The sequence below is a fragment of the Psammomys obesus genome, unplaced genomic scaffold (genome assembly GCF_907164565.1).
Source record: "Psammomys obesus unplaced genomic scaffold, mPsaObe1.curated_primary_1811, whole genome shotgun sequence".
In the NCBI taxonomy this organism is placed as follows: domain Eukaryota; kingdom Metazoa; phylum Chordata; class Mammalia; order Rodentia; family Muridae; genus Psammomys; species Psammomys obesus.
Window position 1 is genome coordinate 337263 of NW_026590466.1, and position 26531 is coordinate 363793.

The 26531-nt window shown below is 43.9% G+C and overlaps 1 protein-coding gene and 2 pseudogenes across 1 annotated transcript; 1 reads left to right on the top strand and 2 right to left on the bottom strand.

Annotated features, from left to right (window-relative positions):
• The window catches only part of LOC129676895 (synaptonemal complex protein 3-like), a 12574-nt pseudogene extending 11489 nt beyond the window's left edge, over positions 1-1085 (bottom strand).
• A 612-nt stretch (positions 1086-1697) lies between these two features.
• LOC129676896 (protein regulator of cytokinesis 1-like) lies at positions 1698-18368 on the top strand (annotated as a pseudogene).
• Positions 18369-19513: 1145 nt separating this feature from the next.
• Positions 19514-21822, bottom strand: LOC129676897 (MLV-related proviral Env polyprotein-like). The gene is given in 4 exon segments (XM_055607413.1): positions 19514-20739; positions 20742-20956; positions 20992-21083; positions 21154-21822. Coding segments are annotated over 4 exon segments (2202 nt in total).
• Positions 21823-26531: the final 4709 nt, after the last annotated feature.

Sequence of the window (26531 nt, forward strand, 5' to 3'; positions counted from 1 at the left end):
ACATTGAACATACAGTATTTTGGACTTTCTGACTAGGTATGTTCAATCAGCAAATTGGAAATCTAAAACTTTGAAATCCAAAACATTTCCAGCAGCTATAATACATTTATGAAACAACAGATGATAAAACTTGTACTTTGACACCTCTAAACAGAGCACATCTTTCAAAAAACTGATTATATGAATTATAAATAAAGGGGCCTAATATTAACTATTTTTGTATGTGTAAGGGTTGCCTGCATTTAGGCCTATGCACCATGAGCCTGGGTCTCACTGAGTCCCAAAGAAGACATTGGAACCCCATGTACTGGAGATAGATAGCTGTGAGCCACCACTGGCATGCTGGGAATCAAACTTGATTCCTCTGAAAGATCAACCAGTGCACTTAAACCGGTGAGCAATTTCTCCTTCTCTTATTAAGTATATTTAAGAATACTGTCCCCAGTGGATGAAGAGAGGAAACTGGGCAGGAGAAGGAATGGGGGGGGGAGCACAAGGGGTCAGATGTGGGGAGAATGGGGGGGTGAGAAGGCTGGGAACAAGAAGGGAAACTGAGGGGGGATATCTTTTTGTCAAGCATGAGGCCTGTGACAGGGAAGGCTCCTGGGAGGACATGGATGTGACTCTAGGGGAAACACCTAAAAGGTATGGTGGGGGGGGGGGGGGACACAAAGATTGAAACAACCATCTTCTAGTCAGGCAGGATTAGTGGAAGGAGGGAAACAACAACCCACCAACAAAACCTGTGAACAGAAATTACTCTGCCTACAAGATGTGCAGGGATAAAGAGGAAACAAAAATTGAGGGAATGTCCAACCAATGATTGGCGCAACCTGAGACCCACTGCACAATAGAGAGCCAGCCCCTGACACCATTAATGATGCTCTGCTATGCTTGCAGACAGAAGCCTAACTTGACTTTCATCTGGCAGGCCAGCCAGCTGATCAAGACAGATGCTGAGACTTGAAGCCAAGAATGGAGCAGAGCTCCAGGGGTCCTGTGGAAGTGGTGGGGGAAAGATGGAAGGATCTGGAGGGGACAGAACCTCTTAAGAAAACCAACAGAGACAACTAACCCAGAGCCATGGGGGCTTACGTAGACTGAGATATCAACTAAGGAGCATGCATGGTCCGGGCCTAGGCCTCCTGCACATATGTGGCCAATGGGCAGCTTGTTCTTCAGATGGGCTGCCTGGAGGGGAGGGGTAGCTCTTTCTAACATGCGCTCTACTGCCTGCATTTGGATCACTTCTCCTTGGCAGGGCTGCCTTGCCTAGCTTCTGGGAATGAGGATGTCCTTAGTCCTGATGTGACTTGATGTGGTAGGGAGGGTTGATACTGGGAGAAGTGTTTTCCCTTTTCAGAGGTGAAGAGGTGAAGGGGGAAAGAAAGGAGGAAGGGGCCACCCTTGGGATGTAAAGTAAATAAATTGAAAAAAAAATACAGTCCACTTGGTTGGGTTTCTCTGTTCCTGTAATCTTAACACCTGTGAAGTGAAGTCAGGTTAATGCCAGCTCTATGGTTGTGTGTTTTGACTTTCTCAAAATGAACTACAATGAATATTCTCCCCAAGAAAGCTTATATAACTGATCCTTGACATTGTTCTTAAAGCAAAAGGAGGGGTGTTGTTGCAAAGGCCTTTAATTCCAGCATTCAGGGAGGAAGAGGCAGGAGGTTGGATGTGGGTTCCTGGCCAGCATGGTCTACAGGGTGAGTTCCAGGACAGTCAAGGCTACACAGAGAAACTGTCTTGAATAAAAACAAAACAAAAACAAAAAATAAAACAAACAAAAAAAACCCCACAGGGTTTTTTGGCTCAGATTTTAAATTTCTTACTGATTATCAAAGATTTCACCTCAGTTTATAATTTATTAGAAAGAAAAATAAGTAGTTATATTACAAGCTTCAGTTTTATACTGCCTTATCCTAAAGACAGACAGTGTAAATATCAGGAAGTGAATTAAATTTAAAAACTGATATAGAGAATAAAAGAAGAAACTGATATATAGAAATAGTATATCACTTAATCTGTTCAAAGAAGTATAAAGACTTTTCTATCCGTTTTCTTCTTCTGAAATTCTATTGAAGTCACATCCTAACAGCATTATGGAAAAGTATAAGGAAGAATATCTGTGAAGCTAAATCACAGATGTTTATTAAAAATCTTATAAATGAGAACAAGGTTTCAAAGAGCAGACATACAGTACATTGGTTAACATATTCTACGCAAATTACTATGGAGTTTTCAACAATTTTATTAAAATATAATTATCTCCAAAAACATACCTCCAATTTTTCCAAGAGTAGTCTCTACCTTTTCCCTATGAAGATACCACATTTAAAAAGAAATTAAAGCTGACACTGTAGTTCAGTAATAGAGCATTTCCCAAGCATGTGCAAAACCCCATTAGATATCAAACACTGTGACAAACACTGTTTAATTAGGATTCATCAGGTATAATAGTTTTGAAGAAAGCAAATGTCAAATTGTTTTATATATGCTACTTGTTGCATAAATAAAGCAAACATTTCTTGACTACATTATTTACAAACAACAAAATTTAATTATTTAAAATAATTAAAATTATTTTTACTATATTACCCCGCATCCAAAAACAGTCCTGTTGGACTTTGTGTCCCACGTGAATCAGTTGGTAAATTCTGTTCTGTTGACAAGAAAAAGAAAAAACATTTTTGACATTAAGTATGTCATTTTAAGTAACTGAAGTAAAGCCCAGTGTGCTGGCACATGCTTTTAATCCCAGCACATGGAGACAGAGGCAGGCAGACCTTTGTGAGCTCAAGGACAGCCTGGTCTACAAAGAGAGTTCCAGGACATTCAGGGTTGTTACACAGAAAAACCCTGCCTCAAAAAACCTAAAAAAAAAAATTGAAAAAGGAGAAAAAAAATTGCTAAGAAACACATCAAATAGCAGACACTATTTGAAGTTCTTTCAGACACTTGACAACTTAAGCTCCTGTGTTAGTTAAATGAATTCAAACATTTTTTAAAGGTTACAGAAATTAAATCAGAATTCATGACCATTCATAGAAACAAATTTTCACATTTTTCTAGGATATGATTATATAGCAAGTTATATACTACTTATTGATTGACGTGTTAGAACTTCAAACACAAGACACACTACATAGAACTGAGGAGAACTTTAAAGCAGGGAGAAGCTAGGGGATGAGGAGGTAAGGGTTCCAAAATTGCTTGGGGGGAAGAAAATCTGAGGAATGAGATGTAGTAAGGAGGAACTGGGGAGCAGATAGAAGCAAGGAGGAGCTGAAGGTGAAGAGGAGCCAGGGAGAGGTTACTGGAGAGGAGTAAGGGGTGAGGAGGAACTGGAGAGGGTATTAGGTGAGGTGGAACTGGAGACAGGATTGGAGTAAGGAAGAACTAGGGGATCAGAGCTGGAAGAGATTGGGAGAACAGAGTTGCTGGGGAGTGGCTGGGCTAAGAAGAACCTGGAGGGCAATGGCAGGCTAGATTGAGTAGGGAGTGAAAGTCCTTAGAAGTGTTATAGAGGACTTGGGGGACTAAAAGGCATGTAGGAGCTAGTGTCAAGGATGGGCTCAGGAGTGTGGAGCCCCAGAGCTACTGGGCTAAGATGAGTTGGGGGCCTAGGGATGACAAGTGGCCCAGGGAAGTTGGTTCTGGGAGCTCTGGTAGAGTTGGGGCCATGGAGGAGCTGAGGAGCAAGTGTAGCGCAAAATTGGGGTTGGGGGGAGACAGAAGGAACCAGAAGGGGACAGAGAGTAGGGAGTGAGTGGGGATGGCATGGCCTAGAACAAGAAAGAATGGGAGAAACAACTATTACTGTATAAAAGATGGATTCAAACTGGTGATTCTCTGGCTTAAACTTCCTGCATACTGGGATCAGAGGCATGTACCACTATATTGTGCTTTTTCTGTGTTTTGTTTTTGTAAGAGAGGATATTTTGTAAAGTGGGATATTACTTTGTAGCCCAGGCTGGCCTAGCTTGGATTGGCTTTAAACTTGCAATCTTCTGCCCTTTCAACTTCAGCATCTTAGATACCAAGACCTTTCCTCCCTTTAGAGGTGGGGTTGTGCTTAGATGGAACCTAGGTCTTCTTACATGCCAGGCATGAATTTTACCAGTGAGCTACATTGCCAGTGCTTGGAAAGTTTAGCTTTTAAGATTGTTTTTGTTAGGATAAGGTTGTTGTCATTCGTGTGATCTATTTTCCTAGTTATAAATATTTAACTTTTCAAATGATATACAAACTTACATGTTTATTCAAGTTTATCAAGAACTAGCAAAAAACGATACCAAAATTTATGTCATTGAGTGGATAGGTGCAAACATTTGCAAACCAGGTTAAACAAACATTGGGTTAACTTCTTTTTTACATTGACAATTGACAAATTATTTACTTTTTGATCCACTAAGGTAAGAAAATTAACACCATTCTAGTATTACATCTTAATTTTATATGATAATTTTCTAAGTTTAACTTAAGTGATGTCTTTGGAGTCAGGTGGTGTGAAAAATTTGTTTTTCTTTCTGTGCTTTAAAACAGGAAACATACAATTATGTTTCTGCATGGACGAAATGATTCTGAAGAATCTGAAGTGACAACAATAGAGCAAGAAGAACGCATGATAATTTATCACTCTGATGATGATCAAGATTCCAGTGCTTCACAGATGGGTGATATTCTAGGTATAAAACATCAAAGGTTGGGGGCTGGCAAGCTGGCTCAGGGCAAAAGTGTGTCTTCCAGGCAAGCCAGAGAGGACCTGTGTTTCAGTTCTTCCTGCTCCCAAACATCCCCAGATCATACAAAGCTCATCCTCATCCTATCCCCTATCCAGGTCCTCCTCCTTGGAAACTACTACCCAGCACCTTCTAACCTCCAAGACCTCCCAAGATCCTACCTCTAGCCCCTCCTTAGCTTCAACTCTCCAAGCTCCTCCTTACTCCATTCCCTCCTTGTTACCCACACCTTCTCAGCACCTTCTCACTCATAGCTCTTCCCTGTATCATCCTCACATCATAGCTCATCCTTGGCCCTACCCTTCCCACCAGCTCCTCCTTACCCTTAACTCATCCTCATCTCCTCCTAACCACCTAGCTCATCCTCACCAATAGCTTCACCCTTGCTTCCAGTCCCTCACCTCATGCTCTCCTAAATTCTCCTACCCAACCCATTCCCAGGTACCACTTACCTTCTTGTTTCTTACAACTGCCCAGCTCCTCATCCCTAGCTCTTCCTCATTCCTCCCCAGGACTTCCTTATCTCTAAGCCCCTGCCCAGCTCCTCACCCCCAGTTCCTCTTTGCTTCTTACCCCTCCCCAACTCCTCTTTACCCAAAACCTCTGGCCAGCTTCTCCACAGCCCTAATTGTTCCCTGTTTCTCTCCTGTTCTCAACGTCAGCTAGCCTCAGATGCTCCTGATCCCTTTCCAGCTACTTCTCATGCCTTAATTTCTGCTCAAGTCTTACTCCTGAAACCCTCTCCAGCTCATCCTTACTTCCAACCTCTTCCCAGATCCTCCTTACCCAGTAGGTCCTCATTCCTTCTAGTCTGCCCATCCTCAACTCACCCACAGCCCCTCCTCAATCTTCTCTAGCTACTCCTCACACCTCCTCAGGTCTTCATCACTCCTAACCCTTCCCAGCTCCTCCTTGCTTCTAGTAGCTCCTCAATTACTCATCCCCATCTCATCTCTAATCCTCAGAAATGAGGATTCAGAAACAGGGAGCTTACTGGCTAGCCAGCGTAGCCAAATCCATAATCTGCTAACCAAGACAGCTTGAGAGAGAGCCTGTCGAAAGAAAGAAAGAAAGAAAGAAAGAAAGAAAGAAAGAAAGAAAGAAAGAAAGAAAGAAAGAAAGGAGGGAGGGAGGGAGGGAGGGAGGGAAAGAAAGAAAGAAACAAAGAAAGAAAGAAACAAAGAAAGAAAGAAAGAAAATAAAAAATTAGAAAAAAAAACCAAGTTAGGTGCTAGAGAAAAGGTTCAGCAGTTAAGAGCATTTCCAAAGGTCCTGAGTTCAGTTCTAAGCAACCATGTGGTTGCTCATAACCATCTATAGTGAGATTTGGTGCCATCTTCTGTCCTGCAAGCATATGTGCAGACAGAACACTGTATACACCATAAGTAAATCTTAAAGAAAAAAAAAACTGTTCTAAACTCTATTTCCAGGGGGATCCAGAATCCTCGTTTGGCCTCAGTGGGGATCAGGTTCACATGCAGTACACTTAAAGACATGGAGGAGAAAAGCTCATACCCTTATAAATAAATCTTTAAAACAAAAAACAAAGTGGAAGATATCTAAAGACCCAAAGTTGATCTCTGTCTTCCATCCATTTGTTCATATTAATGTACATGCTCTCATCCACTCCCAAAGGATAAAGCGGAGTATATAGGAGCCAAGGAAACCTAGTGACACAAAGAAACGGTACCAAACAAAATTCAACCTTTGTTCTTTTCATACTCAAAAGCTGCATACCATGAACCAGTCAGAATACTTACCCTTTAAGAGCTGGGACACAGGGAGCTTTGAAAGGTGATGGTGACAGGTTCTCATGTCTTGTTTGCTGTTAATACCAATCTGGGTCTTTAGATGCAGGAAGTCTAGCAGTCAGACTGCGTTTAAAGGGTAAGGGTAATTCATCACTGGTAGTCAAGAGCATTCAAGCAGTCCATGTCATTAGAGAAGTTTCTTGAGATTAACACAGATGACATTGATTTGCTACAAAAAGTTTCTTTTCAGTCTCTTTTCATTTTTAAATTTTCAACATGAAATTAGGTACAAGAGAATTGGGTGTACACTGGTATAGTTGTCTTCCTTGAATATATGGCAGGGTTTTTTGCCTTTGTTTGGTTTGGTTTGGTTTGGTTTGGTTTGGTTTGGTTTGGTTTGGTTTGGTTTGGTTTGGTTTGGTTTGGTTTGGTTTGGAGAGGGATTTTCTGTAAAGCCTTGGCTGTCCTGGACTTGCTTCATAACCAGGCTGTTCAGGATCTCAGAGAGATCCACCTGCCTCTGCCTCTGCCTCTGCCTCCCCAAGTGCTAGAGTTACAGGCATGCTCCACCATGCCTGCCTAATATGATAATTTTTAACAATGATAATCGAAACCATATATTTGTAGAATATCCACTAACAATAGGACAGGATCTACTAAATTGATTGTTATGGTAAAGTGATGTTCATAGGATTGTTAATCTAAGTATTTCAGTTAATAACAATTAGATATACCTAATTGTTATGGTCATCTAGCTAACCAAAGCAAGCTTTCTGGTCCTTGTACACCTCTTACAAAAGTACTCTGATACTTAAAACAGTCAGATTCATAGAGCCAGAAAATAGAATAGAATGGAGTGGGTGGGGGCATAATATGAATAGTTGATTATTCATTTACCAAATGAATAGTCTTAGTTTTGCAAGATAAAATGAGTTCTGGAGGTCACTGATAGTGACGATTACACAGCAATATTTACAATTGCTTCTTAACTTAGACATATATGTTTTTAAAACCATCATAAATTTTTTAAAAATTGTACAATTAAGTTACTGAAAATTGTAGGTTACACTCACTTAGTTACTGTACACATGCACAAAACATATTAGTCTAGAGTTCAACACCTTCATACACAAATGTCCAACGTGTGGATTAATAAAATATTGTAAACTGTTGAGGATGTAGTTTAGTATAGGAGATTTTACTAGCATGCATGGTGTTCTAGTTTCAAAGTTTGGTACTGGACAAAATGAAAAGAGAGATCAGGCCAACAAGATGGGTCAATATAAAGCACTTGTCATATAAAAGCTTGATGACCTGAATTCAGTACCCATAACCCACATAAACATGAGAAGAAAGAACTGCACAATGCTGTAGTCCTGTGAGTGTCATGTGCATGTCATGGCAAACAATAGTAACAAAGTTAAAATTTATAGCTATTTAGGTTTAAAGAAAGTATAAAGTTCTTAAAACATGAGAGCTTTTTATTGTTAGTGTGGTATGTTTGGTTGGTTGGTTTGGTTTTTTGAGACAGAGTTGCTCTGTGTAATAGCCCTGGTTGTCCTGGACTCTGTAGACCTGGCTGGCCTAGAACTGAGATACAACTTCCTCTGCCTCCTGAAAGCTGGGATTACATGTGTACACCACCACTGCTTGGATATATTTTTTTTTAATTTAATGTGGATGTGTGAGTGTGCACATGATATTGGTGTGTGGAGGTCAGAAGACACCTTGCAGAAGTTGCTTGTTTCATTTTACCATGTGGGCTCTGGGGATCAAATTCAGATCATCAGGCTTGACAGCAATCCTTTACTCTCTAAGCAATCAGGACAGCCATGTTCTTAGGTATGAACTATGTATATGTTAGTGTTGTGCCACACTGTCAAAAGATTGTACACACATGATTGTTGCTTGGTATGACAGTGCAGGCCTGTAATCTCAGCATGTGGAAACTTGTGACAAGAAGATACCAAGTTTAAGGCCAATGAGACTATCGAAAAAAGTGTGATATAGTTTATATAATTTGAGTACTGTATTGAAAGTGAAAAACTGTGGTTGTGTTAGTTCTTGAAATACAGATTTTGCTGAGTGCATATTGCTACTTTTGCCCCATTGTAAAGATGAAAAATCATGAAATCAAGTGAGAGGCCATTGAACTACACACTTAAAGAATGGCAAAGATAGTATGTATGATGATAATTTAGGGTCATTTTTACCATAGTAAAAGAAAAATGGAAAAGGAATTTGGGCATGGTGACCCACCCCTGTAACCTTGGCACCTGAAACAAAAGCAGGAGGATCTGGACTCCAAGGTTTTCCTTGACACATAGTGCAGATCAAGAGAAAGAAAAGCTCTGATTGCCTTTTCTTCTGCATACCCTAGGAGATCTTCAAGTTCAAGACCAGGCTGGCTTTGAACTCAGAAATCCCCCTGCCTCTGCTTTCCAAGTGCTAGAATTAAAGGTGTGTATGCCATGCCTGGCTTAAGCTGCCTTGTTTGTAAATAGACACATTGGTATTCATGTTTTCTCCCAGTGTCCTTCCCAGCCTTCCACCTTAAATAATCATATGTTATTTCAAACAGGAAGAAAGAGAAACAACTGTCTTGCAACTAGAAAAAGATTTTTGTACTCAAGAAGAACTGATGAGAAAAACAGAAAAAGGAGAGAAAGCAGGAACTTAACCTATTTCAAGAACAAGATCAAGAACTCCTTGAAATTCGTTGTATGTCTCCCTGTGATGTGGACAGCACCTCTGTCCCTACCTTAGAATCGCTGAACCTGTTCCTACAACATGTGGCAACTTTGAGGGAAACAAAGGTATCCTGCCTGAATTCATCCTACCCTAAAATTTTATTTGGCTTCTAGCTATCTTTAATTTTGTTTTGGTTTTGGTTTTTCTAAGGAATCTAGGCATGAACAAATTGTCAACCTTAAGAAACAAATCATATTGTGTATGGGAGAATTAGACACACTCCAAATACAAGCTTTGAAAGAGATGTAGTGTGTGAAGATGAAAGCGCCTTTTGTTTATCACTGGAGAATATTGCAACACTACAGAAGTTGCTACCTCAGGTAGTATCTGCTCAGATGATTCTGTTCCATCTCAGTAGTATTCATCAATTTGGAAAGAACTGACGGCTTTTTATTTAGTCTTAAATAAAGGGGTGGTATGAGTTAAGACTGAAGACAACAATATGTAAAATATCTGTTTGTTTGTTTGGTGGGAGGAAGGCACAGTTCAAAGGTCAATTGCAAGGGTCTATATATACTAGGAGCTGTACACCTTGCTGAGATAAGTCTTCAATGGCACTAGTCCCCACTTATTAGGCTAGGCTTCCCAGACAGTGAGCCTTACAGGTCTTTCACTTCTTGATGCTAAGATACAAGCATGCGCTACTTTTTATGTAGATTCTGGGGATTGAACTCAAGTTTTTATGCTTGAATGGCAAACACTTTACTGACTGAGCTAACTCCCCAGCTCCTATTTCAGTGGTAAGAATTGAATTTAAACCTTACAGTGTCATAAATCAAATTTTGTATCATTGAGCTCTATCCATAGTCTTGATCTTTTTTAATTTAGAAAAAGAGCTCACCTTTTGTGTGAATAAGAAATACAATATTCTTAGAATATTAAGTTGAAATTTCGGTAGAAATAGTATTAGCCATTTTAATTAGCCTAATGTTTAATAATGAAAAATTCAAAATTTGAATCATAAGTTGGGCATGGCGGCACATGACTTTAAACCTAACACTCAGGAGGCTGAAGAAGTTGAATGTCTGAATCCCAAGCTAGCCAGGGCTACATAATGAGACCCTGCCTTAAAACAACAACAACAAATCAAGTCAAATTTGAATCCAGTTCTAGGTCTGATGTCCTATGGCAATAACAATCATTTATGTTTTGTTTGTTTTCTGAGACAGGGTTCCTTTCTGTGTAGCCTGTCTCTCCTGGAACCACTCTGTAGACCAAGGTAACCTTGAACTCACAGAGATCAGTCTGCTTCTGCCTCTACCTCTCGAGTGCTGGGACTAAGGCATGTGCCACCACCATCCAACGGCAATGGTGGTCTTACAGCATATGTTTAGACGGAAAGAAATCTCTTATCCTTTAATGTGAAAGTATGATACCACACACCTAAACTATAATCCAGTATTTAGGAAGCCGAGTCAAAGGTGAAGCCAGCCTATGCTACATAGAGATGATTGGATATGAATATATATGAATCTCATAAAAGTGCTTTCTCTTCTCATGGGTTCAGACATTTTCCTCTGAGGAACTAGAAGGACAGTCTTTGCTTTTTTGATATAACCCCTGCCTTTTCTTGTTACAGCTGGAAATGAAAAAAAAAATCACAAAACTAAGCAGAGTGTGAGGCACTCCACTCCGGGCTCAAATCCGAGGGCTCTGGGATAGGTTACAAATACCTGAAGAAGAGAGAGAACCTGTGGTTGCATTTATGACTGGACCAAAAGCCAAAATCTGGAATGAGATAAGAAAACCAATAGATGCTGGATAAATAGGGGTCTCTGAGCATTTCTGGGTCTACTCTAATGTCCTTACTTGCTACTCTCTTGGACCAGCAAAGACATGTTCTATTTTGGCACATATTTTGTGGGCATGTTTCTTAGTTTATTGCTCTTATAATGTTGTTATAAAGCATATTGTTAATTTACCTGTATTATTTCATGTTGCAATTTTATTTAAACATGGAAAAACAAACAGGTGAATATAAAAGAATGGCCATATAACCTTTCTCTTTTTTTGTTTCAGCTACAGTTAGAAGTGGCTAAGGTACAAAAACTGAAAATGCAAGGCACAAAGCAAGTGATTAAGACAATTCAAGTGGAGCTGACTCAGTTCTGGGACCAGGGTTTTTATAGCCAGAAACAGAGGCAGGCTTTTATCCCTTACTATTCTGGTAAGTACAGAGGTCATGATCTTCATGTTGCCACCCTCACAGGCCTTTTATAAGCTCAGATACCAGGAAGTTCTGCATTTCCACTTTTGAGCAGATACAGCCAAGCCTTAAAAATATTACCTCACTCAGTTTTTATGCCATGAGAAAAGGGCTGTAAACTAAATCTTGAACAGCTGAATGCAGTTATAACAGGCAAATGCTTTAGCCTTTGTCTGAGCTCAGGGAGTGCCAAGCTATCTTTTCTTAATTTAATATTATATATGTACTTATTAAAATTTATTCAATTTGTATCCCCTCTGCAGCCCTCTCCCCTATCTCCTCCCAGTCCTACCCACCCTCCCACTTCTCCCCTATTCTCTTTCCCTAGTGCCCTGATAGGGGAGGACCTCTTCCCTTCTATCTGATGCTAGCTTATCCAGTCTCATCAAGGCTGGCTGCATCATCTTCCTTTGTGGCCTGGCAAGGCTGCAACCCCCAGGGGGAGGTGATCAAAGAGCCAGACACTGAGTTCATGCCAGAGACAGCCCCTATACCCCTTCTAGGGAAACCACTTAGAAACTGAACAGCCAATGGGCTTCCTTAAACTGCTAGGGAAGTGAAAGTGTCCTAACAAAGTAACAGCTGTTCAGATAGTTTATGTAGCCCTAATCTTTTACTGGCTTTGCAAGGCAAAAAAGAAGAGAACGCAAAACAAAAGAAAGAGACAGTATATTTTAGAGAATGTTCTTCATTTTAGTCTATGTTTTTTTGTTTGTTTGTCTGTTTCTTTTTGAGACAGCGTTTCTCTGTGTAGTCTTGACTGTCCTGGACCAGGCTTGGTAGCACACACCTATAATCCCAGCACTCAGGGAGGCAGAAGCAGGAGGATCTCTGTGAGCTTGATGCCAGAGCCTGGTCTACAAAGCGAGTCCAAGACAGCCAAGGCTACACAGAGAAATCCTGTCTCAAAAACAAAACAAAAATGATTTATTTTTACTTTATTCCAATGTCATTTTATTATGAGGAAGAAAACTTTTTACAGTGTAGGGTTAGTTACTTGGAATACCAAACACAATAGTGGTGGTTCTTACTTCCTAATGCTTCCACCCTTTAATACAGTTCCTCATGTTGTGTTGACCCCCAACCATAAATTTTGTTGATACTTCATAATTGTAATTTTGCTACTGTTTTGAATCATAATGTAAGTATCTGGTGAAAAGGTTGTTCCAGTCCCAAAGGGTCATGACCCATAGGTTGAGAACTGCTGCACTAGAGGAATTTAAAAAAGAAAACCACTAAACTTGGCCAGGCAATAGTGGCACACGCTTTTAATCTCAGCACTCAGGAAGCAGGGGCAAGCAGATCTTTGTGAGATCAAGAACAGCCTGGTTTACAGAGTGAGTTACAGGACTGCCATATCTCTTATACAGAGAAAATAGTAAGATCTGGAGAGGACAGGAGCTCCATAAGGAGAGCAACAGAACCAAAAATCTGAGCACAGGGGTCTTTCCTGAGACTCATACTCCAACCAAGGACCATGCATGGAGATAATCTAGAACCCATGCACAGATATAGCCCATGGCAGTTCAGTGTCCAAGTGGGTTCCATAGTAAAGGGAAGAGGTACTGCCTCTGACATGATCTAACTGGTCTGCTCTTTGATAACCTCCCCTTGAGGGGGGAGCAGCCTTACCACGCCACAGAGGAAGAAAATGCAGCCACGCCTAATAAGATCTGATAGACTAGGATCAGAAGGAAGGAGAGGAAGACCTCCCCTATCAGTGGACATGGGGAGGGGCATGCGTGGAGAAGGGGGAGGGAAGGTAAGATTGGGAGGGGAGGAGGGAGGGACTTACGGGGGATACAAAGTGAACAAAGTGTAATTAATAAAAAATAAAATTAAAAGTATTAAAAAAAAAGAAAAAGAACCCTGCAGACTATCAAAGCAGATGCTGAGACTTATGGCTAACTGTTGGGCAGAGTGCATGGAATCTTATGAAAGAAGAGGGAAATAGTAAGATCTGGAGAGGACAGGAACTCCACAAGGAAAGCAACAGAACCAGAAAATTTGAACACAAGGGTCTTTCCAGAGAATCATACTCCAACCAAGTACCAGGCATGGTACTTGGATAACCTAGAACCCCTGCACAGATGTAGCCCAATGCAGTTCAGTGTCCAAGTGGGTTCCATAGTAATGGGAAGAGGGACTGCCTCTGACATAAACTGATTGGCCTGCTCTTTGATCACCTCCCCATGAGTGGGGAGCAGTGTTACCAGGCTACAGAAGAAGACAATGCAGCCACTCCTGATGAGATTTGATAGACTAAGATAAGAAGAAAAGAGAGGGGAACCTCCCCTAACAGTGGACTTGGGGAGGAGCATGTGTGAAGAAGAGAGAGGGAAGGTGGTATTAGGAGGGGAAGAGGGAAGGGTTTATGGGGGGATACAAAGTGAATAAAGTGTAATTTAAAAAATAAATAAAAATTAGAAAAAATACAAAAAAAAGGAAAAAGAAAAACTGCTACTAAGCTTGTAAGCTTGTAGCAGAGGACTACACAAAAACCTGCTCCATCTTCATGACACCGAGATTTTTTTTTAATGTCACACAAAGCTTTATAAATTTGCTTTTAAATAATAAAACTATTACTAATCCTCTAAAGTTTGTAAATACAATCTGTCTTTTTGTATAATCTTGTGTCCTTCCTTACCACAATTATTTTACAAGTTGTATAAATTGATATTAAAAGTTTCTTTTATATTAGTTACAGTTTATTTACTTTGTATCCCAGTTGTAGGCCCCTTCCTCATTCCTTCCCAATCCCACCCTCCCTCCCTCATCTCCTCCCTATCCCTCTCTAAGTCCACTGATAGGGGAGGTCCTCCTCCCCTTCCTTCTGACCCTAGCTTATCAGGTCTCTAAAGGACTGGCTGCAATGTCCTCCTCTGTGGCCTGGCAAGGCTGTTCCTCCTTCTGGAGTAGGGGGAGGTCAAAGAGCCAGCCATTGAGTTCATTTCAGTGACAGTCCCTGTTCCCCTTGCTAGGGAACCCACTTGGATACTGAGCTGCCATGAGCTACATCTGAGCAGGGGTCCTAGGTTATATCCATGCATGGCATGACACCGAGATTATATAGTTAAGAAATTACTATGACGTTCACAAGGAACTGTATGAAGGTGTCCAGAAATAGGAAGATAACTGGAAACTTTTCCTAGAGTTTGAGATAATGGCCTTGTTTTATCTGTTTTTCTCTAGAGTGAAATGAGCACCATGAAAGCATGCCAGGTAAGGTAACACATACCTGTAATCTCAGCACTTGAGAAGCTGAAGGATTGTCATGAGTTCTAGCCTGGCCTCTGCTTAAAGTGAAAGCAAAAAGCATTAAACAAATAGAAAAGTCAGACTTTGAAGTGAGAAAAACTGAAGCTTACAGCTAGTCCTCCAGTAATCCTTACTTTTGGTTGAAAGGAAAAAGAAGTCATGAACAGGTATGAAGCAGACTCTTTGGTTGACATACCCACATTTAAGAGGAAATAAGAGATCAGTGCCTCCTGCAGTTATCTTTTACAGGCTGTATCTGTCAGACATTATTTCAAAATGTTACTAGTTACCTGGCCCTAGTTTTGAGTAGTACACCTAATTTAATGTTATGTACTCATTACTTACATATGGCAGGTGTGTGTGTGTGTGTGTGTGTGTGTGTGTGTGTGTGTGTGTGTGTTACTGAAAATTGAGTGCGTGTGTTGCTGAGAATTAAACCCAGGATCTTATGCATGTTCTGCCATTCAGCTACATCCAGCCCTAACCTCTTGTATTTTCTAGAAATGCTGGTGATTTAACACATGCGCTAAGTGGGCTGAAGTTAACAAGCAAGTAAAGGCACTACACTATTTTTTTTTAAAAAACAAGTTCTCACCGAGCAATGGTTGCATAGGCCTTTAATCCCAGCATTTAGGAGGCAGAGGCAGGCAGATCTCTGAGTTTCAGGGCTACACAGAAGAAACTCTATCTAAAAAAAAACAAACAAACAAAAAAAAAAAAAACAAGGTCTCACTCTGTAGCTCCAGCTGGCACTCACAGAAATCTGCCTGCCTCTGCCCACTGAGTACTGGGGATAAAGACTTGTGATAATATGCCTAGCTTATAACATCCCAACAAAGAGAGCTCATTACTCTTATTGTGTATGGGTATATGCTTTGTGAGGCACGAGCTGACCTGGAATTCATTCTGTAGCCCAGGCTGGCCTTGAACTCAGAAATCCACCTGCCTCTGCTTCCCAATTGCCAGGATTAAAGGCATAAGCCACCACCACCAGGTTGACTTTCTCTTTTTACATAGTGTAGGTAGTGGGTCCTGGAAAGTTGCCCATGTTCCTATAAATAACCTTTCACTTGGTTGGGCCTTGGTGGTGCACACCTTTAATTACAGCACTTGGGATGCAGAGGCAGGTGGATCTCTGACTTAGAAGCCAGCTTTGTCTACAGAGAGAGAGTTCCAGGACAGCCAGGGCTGCACAGGGAAACCCTGTCTCTAAAACCAAAGAAAAATCACTTCCCCCATGATCTTGTAAGCAATCTTTTTTTTCCCTTTGAGACATGGTTTCTCTGTGTAGCTTTGGCTGTCCTGGACTCAATTTGTAGAGTAGGATAGCTTCCCTGAGTGCTGGGATTTTAGGCATGCACCACTGCACCCAGCAGCAACCATTTTTAAAAAGTCATTGGCTCACCAGTCTCCAAAAAACAATAAGTAGAACAGCAATAGTTGACAAGAGGAAGAAAATCAGTAGGAAGGCAATAATAGAATAATAGGAGGGTGAATATTAATAAAATATATCACATATATTCATAAGATTATAAAACTTATGTAATAATAATTTATGCTGATAAGATTTTTAATGGAAATGCTAGTTTCCCTAAACCCTAGTGGATGACCTTATATACAGCAGGGAATTGCCATGGAATAGAAAATTACTGTTTCTCACTTTTGAGTAGACAGTAATAAAAAACTTGTAAACGCATGTTAAAGTTATCTGATGAGGAGTCTTATCAGAAATAATTGGTGTCTGTAATAGTTTTCCGATTTTGATGTTTCATGTGGTGTATGTATGTATTCATGTGTGTGGATGCACATGTGTACATGTGCAAGCCAGAGATTAATACCAGGTGTCTTAATGCTTCTCCAACCTTTTTTCTTTTCTTTTTCTTTTTCTTTTGGTTTTTGAGACAGGGTTTCTCTGTGTAGCCATGGCTGTCTTGGACTCACTTTGTAGACCAGGCATCCATTGAACTCACAGCCATGTGCTTACTTCTGCCTCCCAGAGTGCTGGGATTAAAGGTATGTGCCCCCATACCTGGATCTACCTTCTTGATTTTGAAACAAGGTTTCTGTCTGCCCTGGAACTCTGTGTAGGCTAGGCTGGCCTCAAACTCACAGAAAACTTCCTGCCTCTGCCTCCTGAGTGCTGTCTTCCATCTTATTTCTTGAAATCTCTCACTGAACTTGGAGCTCAGAAATTAGAACTGGCTGGCCATCAAACCTCAGGATCCATCCTGTTGTCCAACTGCCCCAACCCCTGAGCGTGGGGTTACAGGATGTGCTGCCACATGCAGCTCTTACATGGCAGGCACTTTACTGTGTTATCTCCACATCCCTCGAGGTTTTACTCTAATAAGTGTATTTTTCACAGAGAGAAGCTTCAGGTCCAAGGTGGTTTACAAACAGGGGGAAATCTTCCAGAAGAAGAAAAAGAATTTGCAAAGCTCCAGAAAATACTCCCTAAGGTAACTTTGGTTATAAGATGCCTTATTCTTTGTCTTTTCTAAACATAGAAAGGACAGCATGAGCATGTATTGGACCTTCATTGTAGCAACTGGTTATGAGAGTATGTGAGTTTACTAGGGCTGCCACAACTAAGTACCGTAGATTAGTTGACTTTGAACACCAGAAATTGACCTGTTTAATGAGCTCAAGGTGTCTTTGATAGGATTGGGTCTTTTCTGAGTATGTGCTTGACTTAGAGATGGCTATCTTCTGTTCCTGTGTCTTCATGTGGTCTTTCTCTGGGTCTCGGTCCTAATTACTACCAATCCTATGGATTAAGGCCTGCTCTAATGGCCTTGTTTGAATCCACTTGCCATCTTAAAGCTGTCTCCAGATAATAACCATGAGGCATCCATACTGTCAAGACTTCAGTATCCACTACAGGAAAACAGTCATGCTTTTCCATGGGCAAACTTACAAAAAGTTCTGTGCATTTTATTATTGTCTTCTATTTTGTAATGGTATTAAATACCTTTCATTGACTTTTGCCAGATACTAGTCCACAGTTTTTAATTTATTCATACCATTGTCTAGTATCCCTATAGTTTATATTATTTCCATGTGTAACTGAAGTATTAAGAAGTTTAACTTATCCACCTTTAGGGATGGTTAAAATGTTGATTCCATATAGAAACCCTGGTAGTGTGGTACCATAATTCTGTTTATAAATCATCCTGTCTGGTGGTGGTGGTGCACGCCTTTCATCCCAACACTCAGGAGACAGAGGCAGATGTATCTCTGTTAGTTCCAGGCCAGCTTCTTCTACAGAGTGACCTTCCAGAACAGCCAAGGCTACACAGAGAAAAACTGTCTCAAAACCCACCCTCTCCCCCCCAAAAAAATCACCCTGTCTAGATAATGCTGGTTTCCCAGTGCTGTTTCCAACTTTAGTCATCAAAACCTCCATTTTTAGACTGGGTTTTGCCTTTTTCCCTCTTTAGTGTGTGTCTAAATGAACCCTCTATGATTTTCATTTGATCCAACCTATATCCATGTGGGTACAGCTATCAGAAGCTATGTGAGAAGAAGTCTTTCTTTAGGATAATCATTTCATTTGAGATAATCACCAAAGATTTGAAGTATTTATAACACGTCCTTTCCCCACCCCCCCCCCCGGGCCAGCTGGAAGTGGAGTTGCAATCACTGATTGAAAAGTGAGAACAAAGGGTGGGGCAAGATGGCGGCGCCAGGAGGACTCTAATTCTGAGGAGCAGCACAGCAGGATTGTCACCGTGACCAGCAATCAGAACTCGAGGCCATAAAACACAAGTGATTGTGTTTCACAGGTGAGAGGATACCCCACGGTGGGGGATTCAATCAGCTTTAACTCACCCGGCTAAACCTCGGAAGAGATCCTGGTTCCGCCAGGCACTTGGTTGCCAGCCCAGAGCTACACACCAGCGTGATCTGGTCACGGTCCCAGACTGAACTGTGGGCCCACAACACCATAGACTGGATTTCCCAGTCAAGAGATAACCCCACGGAGCAGGAAACAATTGGGACCGACCTTAGGTCACCCAGACATTCCCTGGAAAAAACTCAGGTTCCGCGGGTGCCCCAGGAGCCAGCCAGGAGCCAGAGCCGGAACCCAGGCTCCTGCACGGAGCCCTGCCTGCGCGCCTGATTTGCCGCCTCAGATAGAACTGTGGGCACCAGGGCACCAGAGACTGCATTTCACTGTCAGGTGCAAACCCACAGGGAGGGAAACGGCTGGTCTTGAAAGACCCCCGAGGGGAATCTTCCGTCAGGGAGACCCCCACTCTCAAGGATCAGCGAGACCAGTTGTTCGGCTGCAAACAGCAAGAGGCTTTATTGGATACACGGGTACCCGGGGCGACAAAGTCTCTCGGAGGACTTGCGCGCCCCCTGGGTGGAAAACTGGGGTTTTTATATGGTTTTAGAGCAGAAGCGCGGGTACAGAAGCGAGAAGCATGGTTACAGGGGGCTGATTGGTATATTTACATGAGACCATAGTTTGAGTCAGAGTTTGGCAGGGACACCAGAATTCCAGGAACTGGGTGGTCGAAACGGTCATGATGACCCCTTAACTTGGCCCAACACATTTTGTTTTCCTTAGGACTCCTATCTCAACTGGAACAGTCTCACAGATATCCCATGAGGGTGATTAATACAAGTTGTTTTTAGCTCGACTGGGGCAGCCTGACCGCAGATATGACACAGCTGGGTTTCTCAGTAATTTTCCAGTTCTCTATCTAGCCTATATGTTTAACTTAGGGTGGGGCGGGGGTCTTTCATTCCCCCATTTTTCTTTTAACTTAGAATGGAATCTTTCATTCTAGGGCCTAGGGAGAGTCAATTCCTGTCCCCTGCTGTTTGAGCTGATGATACTGCTGGGTCAACACTAACGCTTGGATGACAGAGAGCCGGTCTTTCATGAACTGGATCAGCCGATTTAGAATACAAGGCCCGAATAACAAGATCAAGAGGATTACGATTAAGGGGCCCATGAGGGAGGAAACAAGGGTGGTGAACCAGGGGGCTCTATTGAACCAACTCTCGTACCAGCTTTGTCCTTCCTTGAAGAGTTTTTCCCTCTGGTTAAGTCTTTCTCTAAGCTTGGCCATATTATCTCTAACTAGGCCAGTGTGGTCGGCATAAAAGCAGCATTCTTCTTTTAAGGCTGCACATAGCCCCCCTTCTTGTAGGAAGAGGATATCTAGCCCCTTTCGGTTCTGCAAGACCACTTCTGACAAAGAGGTTAAGGATTTTTCTAGAGCGCTTACTGATTCTTCTAATGCTTGCAAGTCGGCATGCATAGCCTGTTGTAGTTGTTGGAATTGATTGGTTGCTGTTAAGGCGGTGGCCCCAGTCCCAATTCCGGCGGCAATGCCTCCGACTGTTAGCCCTCCTAGCATTATTGCCAAAGTCAAAGATATGGGTTCCCTATGGTACCGAATTTTTCCCTCAAAGTGTCTGTAGACATAGTCTGGTTCATGATATACTATTTTAGGCCATAATTCAATGAGAACACAAAAGTCAGAACCAGCATTCCAGCCTTGAGCCGATATGCAGGGGGTTAGGCCAGTATTGCATGCCCAAAAGGTACTATTGGGGCCAACCAGGTAGTAATTCCCTGTGTCAATACTGGCAGTGGAATTGCAAAGTTGCTGATATGCAGCAGGTACCGCTCCAACACAGAGTCCCTGCCCAGACACCTCGGACAGGGTCAATTTATGTTGAGCAGAGGGATAGCAGTTCACTGGAGGGCTGGTATGGTTAGAAAAACTACTCATTATAGCCAATCCTTTGTAATAGGGTGGAGTTGAAACCAGGCATAACCAACATTCTTGGGTCCGGTCGGGATCGGAGTGATTTAACACCTGATAGGCTCCTGTCATTAGATCAAGAAGTCTATCTCCTGACCCAGGCCTCTGAGGCTGCATAGTGGGGCCCATGGCGGTTGGGCTAAGGGAAGAAACGGAAGCATTCGGGGCTGTTGGCCACAGGGGTGGAGGTCTTGGCTGAGAGGGCCTCCTCTGATCTGATAAAACCGGGTTGGGGCCCAAGATTTAGTAGTAGGTAAGGTCTTTTTAAGCCTAATTCTAAAAGTGAGGCCTATATCTTTTCGATTTTTATAAACCCTAAGGCCCCATCTAAAACCTCGTGAAGTCCAAGTCTGTTGTTTAGCCTGGGGAGTAAATTGAATCAACAGGGGATTGCACCATCCTTTGGTTGTGCTCTGGGGATTGCATACCCCTGATTTTAGCCCCCAGAGGGGCGTATTAAGTGGGACATGTTCCTAGTTTTGTTTTTTTGTTTTTTTTTTTTTACTGTAATATAGTCTCAAGAAGAGGAGGGCCTCCAATAAGTGTCTCCCGAGGTTTCAGCCCCATGAGGCACAAAAATACTGATCTGCCCACCCACATTTGTGATTGAGAGTTCTATTCCGATGTGTGCCAGGACAGACGTAAATACCCCATACCCCACTGCTGGAGGGACCCCGTAAAAGGGCCCTCCCAACTGAATTGATACAACTTGGATCGGTGGCCCGTCCTGGGGTAATTCGTTCAGGTGCTCGGCCCCCAGGTGGAGGCCAGAAAATATCAGGAACTGCCCAATCAGTGTCTGCTCCCAGGGCAAGGGCACAGAGATCTACTTCTAAATCTGGCCAGTGGGGCTGGGCCCCAATAGAGGAACTTAAGTTAACAATATCCCCAGCCTGATTTTCAATGACCCAGGTATAATTATAAACCTGATGTGGGGAAGCATGGGCTACTCCTAGACTTAGAGTGAGACACAAGCTTATTAGGGTTCCCCACGAGTCAATCTTTCTTATCTTTAATGGATTTTGAGTGCGATGAAGTTTCCATCTGGCTTTTAAATCCGAGTGGTCAGGCTGGTGTTCGGGGTTAGCGGTCTTGACATGGGAGGCGTGGACCCAGGCGGCGATGCTGTCTACCTTTAGGGCTGTGGGTGTCGTCAGCAGTACAGTGTAGGGTCCCTTCCAGCGTGGCTCTAGATTTTTCTGCTGGTGTCTACGAACCCAAACGAGGTCTCCGATCTGGAACGGATGTGGCACCACCGGATGGTTGAGCTGTTCTCGATACGCAGCCGCCAGCGGTCTCCAGACCTCCCGTTGTACGAGTTGCATACAGGGCCTGCAAGTAAGCTTGGAGAGAAGGTCTATCAGCAAAAGAGGCTATGTCAGAGTCAAAGAAATGGGCCGCTGGCAGCGGGGCACCATAAAGGATTTCAAAAGGAGTGAGTCCATAAGGGCCCGGTGTATTTCGAGCCCGATACAACGCTAGGGGAAGGAGGGTCACCCAGTCTCTAGTGCCAGTTGCAAGCGTTAATTTGGTTAAAGTCTCCTTAATAGTTCTATTCATACGCTCTACTTGTCCTGAGCTCTGGGGGCGGTATGCACAGTGTAATTTCCAATCAATCCCCAGCAATGTGGCCACCGACTGACTTACCTGGGAGACGAAAGCAGGGCCGTTGTCAGAGCCCAGTGCCTGTGGCATATCATATCTGGGGAAATTTTCTTCTAAGAGCTTTTTGGTGACGACTTTGGCAGTCTCATGTTTGGTAGGGTAGGCCTCTACCCATCCAGAGAAAGTGTCCACGAACACCAGCAAATACCTATATCCATATAGTCCAGGCTTGACTTCTGTGAAATCAACTTCCCAATGGGTTCCAGGTCGGTGTCCTCAGACCCTGGTTCCGAAACCCACCTTGCTGTGTCCAGCATTTACTCGTGCACACACAGTGCACCTTTCAGCCACTTGCTGCAGAATCTTGTCTTTTCCCAGCAAATGGTGGGTGCTTTCTTCTCTTTCAAGGAGGGTTTTCATTTTTCTGTAACTCAGATGGGTTAATTTGTGGAGATAATCAATCAAATAATAAGTCATACGCTGGGGCCACACTGGTTTTCCCTTGAATATCCATTTTTGAATTTCAGGTTGATAGGTGGCCCCCATTTCTCTTAGTAGGTTTTGGTCTTCCTGGCTGTATCGGAGAACAGGCCCCCGGGTAGAGGGGTCTATATTCTTTTCTCCCATAGTCAGGGCCTGGGAAATAACTGAGCCTTCCTGCTGAGCTACCTGTCGGGCAGTCTCATCTGCCAGGCGGTTGCCACGAGCCTCAGGGCTGTCTCCTCTCTGATGCCCCGGACAGTGGATGATACTTAATTTTGAAGGCAAGAACAGAGCCTCCAAGAGAGCTAATATCTCCGGTTTGTTCTTGATCTCCTTCCCCTCAGAGGTGAGTAGGCCTCTCCTTCGGTATATTTCCCCATGAATGTGAGCAGTGGCAAAAGCGTAACGGCTGTCTGTATAAACATTGAGCTTTTTACCTTCTGCCATCCGGAGGGCCTGAGTTAGGGCAACGAGTTCAGCCCGCTGCGCCGACGTGCCAGGCGACAGGGCCTTGGCCCAAATTACCTCAGTCTCGGTAATAACCGCGGCCCCTGCTCTCCGTTCTCCACTGTCCAGAAAGCTGCTCCCTTCGGTATACCAGGTGAAGTCGGCATCAGGGAGGGGCTGGTCGGTTAGGTCAGGCCGGGTGCCATGTATCTCTGCGAGTATCTGGAGACAGTCATGAGTTTCTGGACCCTCTGGTAGAGGAAGCAGTGTTGCCGGGTTAAGGGCTACCATGGGACCAAAATATACTCGATCAGTGTCCAGCAGGAGAGCCTGATAGTGGGTCATGCGGGCGTTGGAAAGCCATCGGCCCGGAGGTTGTTTAATCAGGGCTTCCACCGCATGAGGAGCCAGAATCATTATTGGCTGTCCCATTGTCAGCTTGCCAGAGTCTTTAATCAGGAGGACAATCGCTGCCACCATTCTCAAGCAAGGTGGCCACCCCGAAGCCACCGGGTCAAGTTTCTTGGACAGGTAAGCTATCGGACGCCTCCATGGTCCCAGTTTTTGAGTCAGGACCCCTTTAGCATATCCCTGTTTCTCATCCACAAATAGCTCAAAGGGCTTGTTTAAGTCCGGAAGCCCCAGTGCGGGGGAGGTCAGCAGGGCCTCTTTTATGGTTGCATAGGCTCTCTGCTGCTCATCCCCCCAAGTAAAGAGAGTCCCTGGTTTGGTAAGTGGGTAAAGTGGCGCAGCCATCTCTGCGAATCCTGGGATCCAAAGGCGGCAAAACCCCGCAGTACCCAGGAATTCTCTTAATTGCCTCGGGCTTTTGGGCACCGGAATTTTCAGAATTGTCTGTTTCCGTGCTTCTGTCAACCATCTTTGTCCATCCCTGATCTGATAGCCCAGGTATGTAACCTGCCTCTGACATATTTGGGCCTTTTTAGCTGAGGCCCGGTATCCTAGAGTTTCCAAAGTCCTCAGGAGGGCCTCTGTTCCCTCCTTACATTTTTCCTTAGTTTCTGCAGCCAGGAGGAGGTCATCTACATATTGGAGCAAGATTAAAGCAGGGTGATGAACCCTAAAGTCGGCCAGGTCCCGGTGCAACGCCTCATCAAATAAGGTGGGGCTATTTTTGAACCCCTGCAGGAGTCTGGTCCAGGTAAGCTGACCCGATATTCCCAATTCTGGATCCTTCCACTCAAAGGCAAAAATGGGCTGACTCTGAGGGTGGAACCTCAGACAAAAGAATGCATCCTTAAGGTCTAATACCGTATACCAGGTGTACCTCGGAGGAAGCCCAGTTAGCAAATTGTATGGGTTGGGAACTGTAGGATGTATATCCTCTACCCTTTTGTTGACTTCTCTCAAGTCCTGTACCGGGCGGTAGTCTCCCGTTCCTGGCTTTTTAACCGGAAGGAGAGGTGTATTCCAGGAGGATTGACAAGGTACTAGAATGCCCTGATCTAAAAGTCTCCGAATGTGAGGCCTAATTCCTTGGTAAGCTTCATGTGACATCGGGTATTGTTTAATGGAAATGGGAGTTGCTGATGCTTTTAGAGTGACCACCAGGGGGGGCTGGTGAGTTGCGAGACCCATTCCTCCTGTTTCTGCCCAGGCTAGGGGGAACTTTTCTAGCCAAACAGTCATTTCTTGCGGCCAGGGCCTTTCAAGCTCATGAAGTTGGTATTCATCTTCCAGGTTTATGGTTAACACATGCAAAGGCTGTCCCTGAGGCCCAGTAACATGGGCCTTAGTCCCTTCAAAGTGGATTTGTGCCCTGAGTTTCATTAATAGATCTCTTCCCAACAGTGGATAAGGGCAATCAGGAACATGCAAAAAGGAGTGAGTCACCTTACCGGTGGCGAGTTGGACTCTTCTTTCAGTGGTCCACCGGTACTTTTTTCCTCCGGTGGCTCCTTGAACCCACGCCGATTTGTCAGTCAGGGGTCCCGGTGAGGTGGTGAGTACCGAATGCTGGGCTCCGGTGTCCACCAGGAAAGTAACGGGTTGCCCCCCCCACATTAAGAGTTATCCTGGGTTCGGGGGGGGGGGGCTCCTGACCCTGACTCCCCTAATCCTCCAGGTTTAACAGGGTGGCCTGGGGTTTAGGCTTTCGTGGCCCTTTAGGTCTCTTTGGGCAGTCTCGGACCCAATGTCCTTTCTCCTTGCAGTAGGCGCATTGGTCTTTGTCTACTTGTGGACCCCAGCGGTCTCCCAGGTCCTGCCTACTCTGTCTCTGTCCTGTCACTACTGTGGCCAGTAACTTGCTAAATTCTCTATTTCTCTTACGTTCTCTCTTTCCTCTGCTTCTTTCCTTAGCCTTTCATCTCTTTCTTCCTGTGTTTCTCTCTTATTAAAAATCCGCTCTGCCTCCTTTAATAAATCCTGTACTGTACTCTCTCTTAAGTTTTCAAGCCTTTCTAACTTCTTTCTAATATCCGGGGCAGACTGCCAGATGAAAGACATGGCTACATTGGTTGCTTGACCTGGGTCTTCTGGATTATAGGGAGTGTACATACGGTATGCCTCCTTAAGTCGTTCTAGAAAAGCAGAGGGGGATTCCTCAGGTTTCTGGGTCACTAACTTAACCTGTGCCAAATTAGTTGGGCGCCTTGCAGCCCCACGGAGACCCGCTATGAGCAACTGGCGATAGAGACGTAGGTGTTCCCTATCGCGTGCAGTAGTAAAGTCCCAGGTGGGTCGCTCCAGGGGGAAGGCAGCATCAATCTGTTGCGGTAATTGGGTGGGCTGCCCGTCATCCCCTGGAACATTTTTGCGGGCTTCCAGGATGACCCGCTGCTTTTCTTCGGTGGTCAACAGGGTTTGGAGCAACTGCTGGCAATCGTCCCAAGTAGGCTGATGGGTCACTAGAATAGACTCGATCAGTGCTGTGAGCCTAGAAGGGTCCTTAGAGAAAGGAGGATTATTATTTTTCCAATTGTATAAGTCAGACGCGGAGAAGGGCCAGTACTGGAGTTGGTGGTCAGGCCCCGTTCGCAATGGAAGGGCCTGGGAGGAGGGATCAGGAGGGACTTCCCGACGCCCCCTCAATCGTCCTGCCACCGGGGACGAGGTGGATTCTCCCTGGGGTTCCCGTCTGGTGGCCACTCCCTCTGGTTCCCCAACGGGGTCTGGGTTTCCGTAAGGAGGGGGCTGTTCAGTCAAAAGATCCAAAAGAGGGCCATCGTCTGCTGGCAGTACTGGAGGTGTCTTCTTTTGCCCAGAGGTCTCCTTTGGAGCCGGTTTCGTGAGGACCGGGTAAAGAGTAGAGTTAGTCGGGGTTGGAACCAGCGGAGGAGGAAGGGAGGGGGCAGACGGGGTGAGTTTCGGGCAAGGGGGAAGGAAAGGCTTTACCCATGGTGGGGATTTTTGACCAGAGATTCCCATGTGATGATATAGGGAACCTGGTCAGGATGTCCATGGGGTCCAGGGTCCATGACTTTAGCTTTCACCTGTAAAATAACTCCTAGGTTAAAGGTGCCATCTAGTGGCCAGC